General features: G+C 37.9%; 1 protein-coding gene across 1 annotated transcript in view; it reads right to left on the bottom strand.

The window, feature by feature from the left end:
- Positions 1-12,569, bottom strand: part of atg7 (ATG7 autophagy related 7 homolog (S. cerevisiae)) — a 77,676-nt gene that overhangs the window by 14,705 nt on the left and 50,402 nt on the right. Inside the window, exon 17 of the mRNA XM_073825545.1 lies at positions 2,625-2,700. Within this exon, the coding sequence (XP_073681646.1) occupies positions 2,625-2,700 (76 nt within the window). The remainder of the gene's footprint in view (positions 1-2,624; positions 2,701-12,569) is intronic.

Genomic DNA, 12,569 nt, shown 5'->3' on the forward strand with positions numbered 1-12,569 from the left:
CCTGTCTTGCTCATTCAATTTTCCATTAACTTTCTCAGTGGCTATTTAATGACACAGGAGACAATAATGATGGACCCCACATGCCCCGTTTTCACCGGAATGGTGCTGGTAGGGCCCTATGAAATCCACTTTATTTTTGTGCAAATTATGTTTAATTTACTTTTTTCCAATTTTGTGTTTTCCATTTTAATTTCGCTGGATTCATTTCTTTATTTTAATGGTTAATTTAAATTGTATTAATCAAAAAGCATGTCTATGTTTGTTGATGTAATGTAGTTTTTGTTAACAATAATAATCTTGGTGAGGACATAATCCCAGTTTCAGGTCATTGATGTTAACAGTTTCTGGATAGAGATCAGCAGTTTTAGGGACTGGCACAGTGCTGATTTTTCCAGCCTGGAACGGACTTTTCTGCCGTGGAAATGTGCAGAACTGTTTCAAATTGGGCAGTGGCCTCTTGGCGGTGGAAAAGGGGCTTGAAGGTCACCTTTACTTCCCACGAGAGTCCAGTGTGTGTTTGAGAAAGTGTGACTTGAGGAAATGAGCTGACCATGGATGTGCTCGCTTTAGGCTAATCATCAGGACTTTGACAAATGGTGCTGACAGATAAAAAAAAAGTTATTTGCTCTTCACAGATATGTGATGCCGCCTGCTGCATGTCTGAATGTCACATGCCTGCTAGACGCTACTGAGTATGTGTGGTTACTTTTACAACTGATAACTGTAACGTTTAGGATTGTGACAAACCGTAGAAAACTGTCACAATTAAGAAGAAATGAATGCTATAGTAGTTCCCCTTTCCTGAAGTGGTGTAATCACCAAGGTCATCGTAGATTTTACTTTTCCTTTTTTTACTATTTTATATTTTGATTTTATGTTTGCGATTCAAGCTTGTCAATAAATAAGTTTGTGTCTTAGTTGAACTATCTGGTAATGACACAGGACAAGGAGAAACATTTCAAGTAGATGACGATGTAATGAGTGAATGCATTACACAAGAAATGTCTCGAGGGAAAGTCTTGACTGACATTTCCGATGCCGGATGGACACGACCTGCCTTTATTAAAAAATCATTGAATAAACAACAAGACTGTAACATATTTGGAATTCAAAGGAACTAGAGATGTGATAAAGCAATAAAAGCTCTCTCTCATATAAATTTGAGATTTTCTTATAATACATGCACACATGAACTCTTAAAATCTAAACAGACTTTAAAACACTAGACATAATACACTTGTTGAGTTTGTAAATTAATTCAATAAATTCCAGAAATGCAGATTTCAAACCACATATGAATAAAGGATTCCACTGCATAAGTATTTATTCCCTTATCTGGGACAGTTGAAATATAGCTCAGGAGCATTCATATTGTTTGTAGATGTTACTACACTTTGAGTGAAGTTAACCTGTGCAAATTCAACTGAATGGGTATGATTTGGAAAGGCACACACGTCTTAATAAAAGGTCTAACAGCTGAAATGCATATCAAAGCAAAAACCAAGCCCTGAGGTAAAACAACAAAACTGCCTGAGTTCAGAGACAGGACTGCATCAAGCCACACACCTGTGACATATGAAAACACACTCGAAATTTGTTTAAAAAAAAGCACCTAAAGGACCATCAGACTGTGAGAAACAAGATTCTGTGGTCTGATAAACCTCAATTCCAAGCATCATGTTTGAAGGAAACCAGACACTGCTCATCACCTGAAAAGTACCAGTCTAAAAGTAAAGTGTGCTGGTAGCAGCCTCATATTGTGAGGCTGATTTTTAGCGGCAGGGACTGAAGGGCTTGCTAGAGTAAAGCTCAATGAACCAAAATATTAAGATAGCCTTAATGAAAACCCAGTCCAGAGCATCAGAACTCCTGGGCAGAAGGTTCACCTTTCAACAGGACAATGACCCTAATCACACAGCAAGATTGGCCAGTCAAACATTTCTAGAGAAACCTGAAAATGTCTGCCAGACCCCATCCAAGCTGACAGAGCTTGAGAGGTGAAGAGGTGAGGCAAAGAATGGCTGATAAATGCCAAATGTTGATGTGCAAATCTTGCTGCATCATACCCAAAAAGACTTGAGGCTGTAAAGGTTCTTCAGCTAAGTACTTAAAAGTATGAATACTTATGCAGTGCACTTATTTCAGTTTTTTTTTTTTTTTCATAAATGTATGAAGTTGTGACCATTCTGTTTTTGAGTTGTCTTATGGTTCATGGAGTCTAGATTGATGTGGAAAAAATGCAATTTAAAACAGTTTAGCATAAGGCAGCAAAATGTGAACAAAAAATGAAGGGGTATGAATATTTTCGCAAGGCAGTGTATGTGTTCTGAAATCAGCTCAAAATATCCAACATGTTTGATATCCTCTGAATGGATGGAATCCGTGTCTGAAGCTACAAAATGGAACTTTCAGCAATATGCATAAATCCTTCTGAAAAGATCAGCTTAGACCAGCATGAATTTCAATGCAAGTTCATCTCATACTGAGGATTGTATCCCCATGACGAACAAAACACAACACATGCTCATGATCAGCAACACTTGTCTGTCCTGAATTTATATAATAATAAAGTACATTTTTATAATAATAAATGCATGTATATAAAACATTAGTTTATAACTGACCTGATGGGGGACGAGACCAAGTGAGGTCGGCGGTTCATTCATCCGGTCATCACTGCTACTGGCCACAGCGTAACCTCTGAAAGAACAAAAACAAAAAACACATCAAATAAGTGAAAAAACACCACAACAGATTCAAATTTGACTTCAGTCAATCCTTTAAATAGCAGTTTTAATGCTTAGTTACTGTGTGTGTGTGTTTGTGTGCGGTTGGGGGAAAGAGTTGCTGCTAGATTTAGTCACAAATCCTGAGGCCATAACTGTGATTCAAATGGCAGCTAGTCAAAGTGTCAGAAATAGTCAAAGAGGAACATGCTGAGTATTTTGCCATCTAAAAGCTATGTTTGGTGTATTACTAATACAGTTTGTTAAATGCATGAAGAGTTTCAACACATCAAATGCAAACTATATTGCAACTCATAGCAAGCTGTCTGATAGCGTCACAGAGCCTCAGGGGCGAAACATCACAGTTGTGTATGTAACGTTGGTTCCCTTAGTAGGGAACAAGGCGTTGTGTCAGTAGTGACTTTATGGGAACACCCTTCGAATGTAAGGATTGTCTGAAGCTCATATAATTCATTGACTAATGGTGCTAGCAGCGCCCACTGAGGCCTCCTGTCACCAGTGCATTTAAAGGATGTGAAAAACAGACTGCACAGACACAACACCCTGTTGAAGCAGATAAAACATGGGAACCAGAAATCAGGTCAGCATCGAGATCATAAAACCTAATAAAAGCATGCGGAGAGGTCCAGCCTGCGGGCACACAAATATTCTCCAAACGCTCCTCCAGACAAAACAACACCCCTAGCAGAGCAAGCACAAATGCCCAGAGGCGAAGATAACCCACGCACCTCATAAGCTTCAGAAGCAGCATTTCTCTTCAAATGCAACATTCTTTGTTTAGTGGCAGCACCGCCATTGCTACAGCCACCAAAACATAACAATAACTGTTCAGACTTACACCAATGGCTCTTACAGTCAACGTAAGCCTTTAACGCCCTAACAGGGCAAAGCCTATGTAGCCTCTCACACTCCTGAGGCTCAAACAAAGTCAAAGGAGAAAAAGACTTGGGAGCTTGGGAGTGAAGTAATGCTAAAGTATTCTTGGGTAGATGAGATGAGCTAGCCTTGGTTTCCACAGGATCCTCACTAAACTAGGAGCAAAATCTATACAGGAAGTGCTCACTGACAAGGCCTGCAAATCTCCAATCCTCTTCAAAGAAGACAGGCAATAACAAAACTGTAAGAGTCAGAAACTCATCTGGGGTTCCAACAGCTAGAACAAAGAATCTGTTAATCCTGCCAAAAATGTACGTCTAACATTTCTTTTCCAAAGAAACATCATTAACAGGCACATGCTCAACAGCAATCACATCTACATACACCTGGACTGTCGCTGGAGCTGCACCTGCCAAGACTGAACCAAGAGGCCAGTGGACTGGATCCAAACTGTGCTCTTTGCACTCCAATACAATAAAAATGGCACTTGATTGTAGATATAGGTAACTCCTAGTCTCATGTAGCCAGAACTTCAGATGGATGGCCTTGGCTGCTTTGAATGGCCAAGCATTGCCCAACAGGCCATATGGCATCACGTTTCAGGTTAATAAGAGACCAGTGTGTAAAACTCTTGGATGTATTTTAAAGAGTCTATGCCATGAACATTACATATTTTAGATACTTTTGAAAATCCAGCATTTAGTTGATCCTGATTAGCACTCACTGTCACAGTTATAAACAGAATGGCTTTCTTATTTTGTTAGGGGCATCACAGCATCTTTGATTCCAAGAGGACTGTTAAAGAACGCAACACACATCTCCTGGAAATTTTCTAAATATTAAAAATAAAGAAAAATTATATACATTTTAACTACAAATGAAAAATCCTGTAATGGTAAGTAAATTATCAGGAAGTTTGATTCTCCTGTAAAGCTTAATGATCAATTTAATTTACATTTGCATCTGCTTACATATGCAGTAGATTGTTTCTGCTTCTTCTTCACTGTGCTTTAATTCAGGAATTCAGTACTCATTCAGTATAACGGTGAAAACACGGAAGCCCAGAAATTTCCATCAATGGTGGGACTTTTTAGAGGAAATGGCTTATCATTTTATGAATCGACAGCCTATCTGCTAATCTTTTTACACTAAACCATACTTCGGGATTTAACTATTTTTAGAGTTTGGCGATTGAGTGTCGCACAACTCTGACTGAAATTAAATGACATCAAGGTTGTAATGTGATTGGTTATTAAGGGACAAGTGATTCAAGTTAGCTGTTACGCTTTTTCCAGTAGTAAATAAGACAGACCTTCTCATCTTCCTATAGTAAGACAATCTCTGTTTCTAGGCATACTAGAAACTTCCAGGCAGGTGTGTTGAGGCAAGTTGGAGCAAAACTCTGGACACCAGCCTTCCAGGATCTAGCTTAGACACCCCTGCATAAAGAAGTCAAACCCAAAGATCCTCTAGACCAGGGGTGGTCCTGGAGAACCGTGGATCTGCAGAGTTTTGCTTCAACCCTAATCAAACACGCCAAGGTCTGAAGGGTTACTAAGAAACTACAGGTCGTTGAGTTTTCATTAAGGTTGGAGCTGAACTCTGCAGGGCTGAGGATCTCCTGCTCTAGATGAGGGTGCCATACGCTGCCCCAGGCAAGGCCTGAGAAAGCAAGTACACTCTGATGGGAATCTGGCAAGGAGGCTACTTGATCTGAAAACCAAACATCAGATGGCCAAAACTGATCTACCAGCAAAAGTCATATCCTGACTTACCGTATTTCCAAAAGCAGGCGTATTTGTTGGGAAGGTATACAGACTGACCCTTGGCAGCTGCTGTGCCATAGAGCATCTTTTTCCCAGAAATTCACCCCTCAAGTATTGTGACTAATGGCTTACTCATACTCCACTCTTTAAGATGGGTAAATATTTCAACATCCAAAAAATGATTAATCAAAGAAATATTCAGAGTGCGAACTCATGTGCTGGTGAATTTGCCATTAATGCGGTCAAAGCGTTCTCTTCAAAGTCTTCTCCCGTAACAGTTTGACAGCTGAAAACCTCCTGCGGTTTTGCACCTCTTATCATACAAGGGTGCCGTCCTGTGCTGCACCATATCTGAAGCCTTTTATCCAGACCCAGTAGAGGCTCCATCAGCGCTCTATAACAGCTTAATGCATCTGAAGAGAGACCGTCAGGAGGATGCCAGTGCTATCTAGGGCACTGAGTGGCCCCTGCTTTCTAAAGTCTTCCTTGAGTGGTAAACATGGTTGAAACCTTTCTATATCCTCTCATCCATCTGGAAATATATAAAAAGCAACATACAGGCTTTTGCACTCCAGATATGGCATTACAATGCAATTGCTATTACTGCTGTTGAGTGTCAAAGTGACTTAAACATAGGGTTGGAAATGAAGCTAAGATGGAACTAAGAGTGTGTGAGTCTATTAAAACAGTGAAGTGCGACATTTCTGCTTCAATTGTGTCACCAAAATGAACGGCAAAAATATTAACTATTTTTGACATGTTCTGAACATCCGCCAGACAGCCCTGCCCCATACTCATGCTGATTGTTGAGTGTTGCTGATCAATAAAGCAGATCAATGTTATGAAAGCACAGACTCACAGTGTTAGACTTTCCAAAGGAATCAACCCACAAATGTTTTATTTTTGTAGTTGTTTTGGCAAATTAAATTAGTATAGATCCTAAATAGATGAAGGATCCAAATTCGCAAGCTTGTTCTTCACACTAAAAGAACGACCAGTGATACCGTCAAGTTGTGTCCCAAGTGACGTACACACTATACACTATGTATTTTACCGTCTACTGTATGGATTTTAGAAGATTTTTTTAGCAGGGTCTAAAACTAGCATTCTGCCACACCTGTCAATGTCTAGGGACTTCAAAACATTAACTAACCACATTGCAGAGATAGAGTTGGTGCAGAGCAGCATTTACAGTTCTGCTCAAAATTGTTTAAACCCTTGGTAAATATGATCAAAGAAGGCTCTGAAAATAAGTCTGCATTGTTTATCCATTTGATCTTTCATTCAAAAATTTCAAATTCATTTGCTAGACACTCCTGAGACTTCAAACGGGACTGGGTTCTATGGTCAGATGAAACTAAAAAAGCTAAAAAAAAAAAAAAAAATAGATTTTTAGCAGCAAACACTCAAGATGGTTTTGGCGCACACAAGGATAAAAAGTAATCCAAGTGTACAACGAAATATACTGCTGTATCTTTAATGTTGTGGGCTTATTTTTCTGCCAGAGATTCTGGATATCTTGTTCAGATAGATGGCATCATGGATTCTACCAAATACCAACAAATAAAAAAAATTAAAGCTGTCCCTGCTAGAAAACTTACAATGGACCGTGGTTGGATCCTCCAACAGGACAATGATCCACAAATAAACAGAAAAAAAATCAAAACAAAAATGGGTCACTGGGAACAAAACCAAGCTTCTGCCATAGCCAACCCAGTTCCCTAACCTGAACCCTATAGAATATGAGTGGGGTGAACTGAAGAGGAGAAGCACCAACATGGACCTGGAAATCTGAAGGGTTTGGAGAGATTCTGTATGAAGGAATGGACTCTGATCTCTTGATGATCTCATAATGAGATTTCTTTCCCATTTTAAATCTTTATTCAACAATTAGAAGGTTAGATTTTTTAAATGTTTTAAAATAAAAGATCAAACGGATTAATGATGCAGATTTATTTTCACAGCCTTCTTTGATCACATTAACCAGGGGTATTACTAATTTTGAGCACAACTGTACTGCAAATCACAGCAAGACTTTAAAAAACACTATTATCATGAACGGCTCACATGAAAACATTGCAGCGCTGGACTCTGAAACAGTACAGCACATCAGATTGCAGTCTTTGCAATTTAATAATCACTCTGAACAACATCCTTGGGTACACATGTTTTCCACTCAATAAACAAAATATTAAAGTGTGATAGTATTATATTTTAAAATAAAAAGTGAGTATTAAATAAAAATAGAATATTTTATTGAATATTTAAAAATGCAATGCTAATATTTACATTTTTTTTTTTTTAGGGCTGTCAAATTATAAAAAATTTTAATCAGATTAATCAGAATTTTCAGTGGATTAATCAGGATTAATCACTATTTGCAACTACACCTGAATCCTGACCATTTTTTTTTCTGAAATGCATACCAAACAGACACAGATACATAATTTTCATATTTTCACATTATGTCAGGGCCGGCATCGGGCCTGTTTTAGGCTACTCCTTATTTTTTTTTATATTTTAGACATCCATCAATTATGGTGAAGAAAAAAAAAAAATGCCACGCTGGTGGAAACAACACAAGACTTTCGCTTTTACTTTCGAGACCGACTCGGATGGCGCAGCTGGAAGAGATCCGCGTTCAATCGCACGCAGTGGGCTGAAACTTGCCACAAAGCACAGGCAAAAATAAATAATGAATGTGTCGGGGAAACAGTAAGGAAATATCTCAATTATTTATTAATAAAGTGTATTCTGAGTCAATTTCGCAAAGATCCTGACTTGCATCTCCTTTTTGGATGCGCCTTGAGAGAGAAATTTATCTTTACGGATTACACAATGAACAAGTTTTTGTTTTCGATTTGTTTTATTTCGTTAAGTAATAATTGAAAGCTTTCTATAGATACGTTTATCATGTCTGTGAGGCATGCATTTCGCTTTATTTTTGTTAAGAACTCCTGTTCAAGAATGAGATGACAGAAAGTGCATCATTTTTGTTTTCTTTATTTTATAAAAACACTGTAAGGTTTTTTGATGTATTACTCTTTCCTTTGTGAGCTAAAATGACGGATAATTTTAAATTGCTTCCACTGAAAAAATGCAAGTGATTGCGCTGGTGCCTCGATGACCTGCAAAGCGGCTTTATCTTCCACTCTCCGCACAAACTATGCACCTAATCGCGCACATGTATCTTTAAAGGAACTGTATGTAAGAAATTTATTTTAGTTAATCATAAAATGGCCCTGACATGTCACTAGACATTAAGAAATCATGTTCATTTCAAATACTTATATCACTGACAACAGTGGTCCAGCCAGGATATTGTCATTTAAAAGTGACAGTTGCAGCCCACAACTGATGTTATTGTTGTCATTTTGTGTTTTGGTCTGAGGCTCCACCCTCCAGCTATCTACCAATCACGAAGTCAGTAGAGTTTTGTCATCCGGGTTGCCAGTTCTGTTACAGCTGCAGCTATGAACGTGTCGGATAAAACATGTATAACGTTACGAAACCTAAAAGACCTCGTTATGAATCCGAAATACGTCGTGACAAAGTCCGAAATAAAACAAGGATTTGTATAGGAGATGCCTTTGAAAGATGGAGACGGCTGAAAACGGAGAAGAATTTAAAGACAGACGCCAACGTTGCTAATTTTCTCCTGGACAGGTAAGATTCATCTATGTTTGGCTAACTTTGCTTCCGTACACAGTGGATTTTCCACGGTCGGCCGTGCTAAATGCGTTCATAAAAAGCTTTATATCGCACCACTAGCAGGGTATGAAAACAATCTATGTTCCGACTGAAATGTAGTATTACACCGTATCTACACCGGACGCGACAGTTGTCGTGCCGCAACAGCTAAAGTCTGTCTACACTGGATGCGACAAAGCGACCGTTGCAAATCATTTAAACTTTGTGTGAGCACGTCATAAATAGAACGGAGCAGCAGATTACTGTCTGGGATTTGCCGTGTCGTGCCGCATCCAGTGTAGACAGCATAATAGGTTATATTGTATTTTGTCGCGTCGCGCCACGCAGCTCTCGTTCGGTGTAGACACGGTGTGTTACAGTACATCTTTACGAAATATTTGGCTAATCGCCATTAGTAAATTTTTGCGATACATAATTACTTCGCAAAACATCTCTCGTGAAGCAACAGAAGAAAAAAATATACTGTGTAGGACTCGTCACTCGCCATTGGAAGCTCCTTGTAGCAGCCTAGGTTCCTGCTGGATCCTGCAGCTTAGCTGGCAACCTCGAGTCAGGGGGGAGAGGGAGGGGATACACCGTTCTACAGTATTTTGAAAGTGATTGCAGTACCAGTTTTGGCCACAATCCTACATACAGTTCCTTTAACATTTAAACTATACTTGAACTGTTTTATATCTATAGATTTTATTTTAGGCAAGTCGTGATGATTTGAGAAGGCAAACTGATCAAACAGACTATCAGTCTTCCGCTGGGCGCTGTTCGTTAAAAAAAACAAACAAACAAACGTATATTTAACGAACAAAAAATGCTCCAAACTTTTTTCTAAATTAACAAAATAAAAAACGAAACTAAATATATACACTTTGCCATTGCATACAAAATTGAACTAAGGGGTTTTTTTTTCCCGTCAATTGCTTTGATATCACTGTGTCAGTCACCGCTCTTTCGAGAATGAACCCAGCATAACTATGCAGATGTAATTCCCAAAACATAAGAAAAACAAAAGTTTCATACAAATTCTGAATGGATTATGGCATGGAAAGTGCAAAGCGCGCTCCCTTTATTATCACTAAAAGCGTCACAAATCTTAGTCCATAGAGATCTCACAAAGTTCCATTGTAATCAATAAAGCTTTCTAAACTAACGTACACAATGAATCTTTTATTTACATCGCATCTGCACTTAGTCATGAGATGATTCACGCAAAACGGCAATAAAAACCGATCTGGCGCTTTCAGCGGTGAGTGAATTCTGTGAAAACTGTTTCTAATTGTTCGAAATCAACACTTCTCAATGCTGCAAAACACGCTGGATTGTTTGCCAGATCTTCAATTGCTTTGCTTTCGTTTGAGGGTATATCTACCCCAGCAGAACCGGGCCTAAGCTTGGCTAACCACTCCAGTTGCAGAGGGGCTGTCGCCCATGCTTGTTAACTGTACCATCATCATTCTTTTTATATTTGAATCCGTCCAAAGGCTCACCTTGCTCCATCTCGCCTCTAGCTCCCCAACCACTTTCCTGACAAATAATTCGTCACACTGCGTATGCGTGAAATGCGTTTAAAAAAAATTGACATAATTAACAACAACTAAATAATTAACGCCGTTAACGCGTTATTTTTGACAGCCCTATTTTTTTATTTATTTTTTTTTTATTTATTTATATGATTTTTTATCATTTTCAACCTTATAATCACAAGCTTTTATTTTGGTGGGTTGCTGGCAAGTGAATATATGCACTGCTGGGCTTAGCACTGTCAAGAGAAGCACTTCAGTGCATAGTCAAATGATGAAAGGTAAGATTTTTTATGTTTTTTAAAGAAGTCTCTTCTGCTCACCATGTCCACATTTATTTGATCCAAAGTACAGCAAAAATAACACAATTTTGAAATATTTTTACTATTTAAAATAATTGTTTTCTCTTTGAATATAATAGATTCGAAGTAATTTATTCCTGTGATTTCAAAGATGAGTTTTTAGCATCATTACTCCACTCACATGATTCTTCAGAAATCATTCTAATATTATGATTATGAACAGCCGAGTAGAACTTTTTCAGGTTTCATTGATAATTTAAAAAAAAGTTCAGAAGAACAGCATTTATCTGAAAAAAAAAAATCTTTTTGTAACATTATAAATGTGTTTATAATCACTTTTGATAAATGTTAAGCATCCTTGCTGAATAAAATAATTTGTTTCTATGAAATATACACTGACACGATTTTAAATGGTACAGTGTATAATGTTACAAAAGCTTTTTATTTCAGATAAAAGCAGATATTTGGATCTTTCCATTCATCAACGAATCCTGTAAAAAAAAATGTACTCAGCTGTTTTAAATATTGATGATGATAATAATAAATATAGCTGCAAGCAGCAATCACGGGGCCAAGCACTAGGCAAGCATCAGAGCAACTGAAGCAATAAGCAATTAAAGCCATTTTAAGATGATTTTAGTCAAAATGTGTGAAAAACCAAAAAAACAACCACTAGTAATATGATTTAGTGGGTTATCACTTTTTTACCAACAGGTAGCACACACAAAGTTTGGTGTCAATATGACAAAGCTTTGTAGAGATAAAGTATGGGGTCAAATTTCCTTCAAAAGTATTGCGCTCACAGATCGAAAAATAACAAGCGTGAATCAAAGATTTGAAAACGCATGTAAAAATATATCGCACGCAAATGAAAATTAAATGCAAAGACATTCAGAAGAATAAAATACGTGGACACAAACTGAAAAATAATAAGCACAAGATAAATATTTATACACTTGCACGCACAAATCTGAAACTTGAATTCACAGTTATTTGATTCACTCTTAAAATCGTGTTTTCTGCTCACATTTTTAGTTTTCGTACGTTTACGCTCTTTGCTCACTCGCTCTCGGTTCAACAATCTGCGCTTGGTTTTCTAAATGTTGCGCTCCTGGTTTCATGTAAATGAGGGCGGGCTCAAACATCACCATTGGTTCAACAGATGTGATTGACAGCCTCCTTCTCTAGCCAATCGATCAAAGCGCAGAAGTTGACGTCACTCCAATGCGTGATGGATGATTCCCGTCAGGACAATGCTGGACAGTCTCAGTTAATTTTTGCATTGCATTTACATTTTGTATGCAATACAAAAAAAAAAAATCTATTTTTTAATAAAATCTATCAACAATGCTCAGAGTGTATTTGGTCCCACAATACAGTGTTAACTGAACACTGAAGCAGAGATGAACTTAAAGAGAATGTTAAGCAAAATTAATGAAGCAAAGAGACAAACAGAAAGACAGCTATAACAGACTTAGTCACAGCCTCAGATGAAATCAACTGAAATAAAACACAATAAATCTCTGAAGATCTCAGCAGAGGAGGACTAAACTCCACACACAGCAGCACCAGCTTCATTCACTACTGACCAGATTGACTAAATTATGATTGAGAACAGAGGTTTAGATTCATGTGATCAATGTTTGCTTTAGT

The sequence above is a fragment of the Garra rufa genome, chromosome 20 (assembly GCF_049309525.1).
Source record: "Garra rufa chromosome 20, GarRuf1.0, whole genome shotgun sequence".
Classification (NCBI taxonomy): Eukaryota; Metazoa; Chordata; class Actinopteri; order Cypriniformes; family Cyprinidae; genus Garra; species Garra rufa.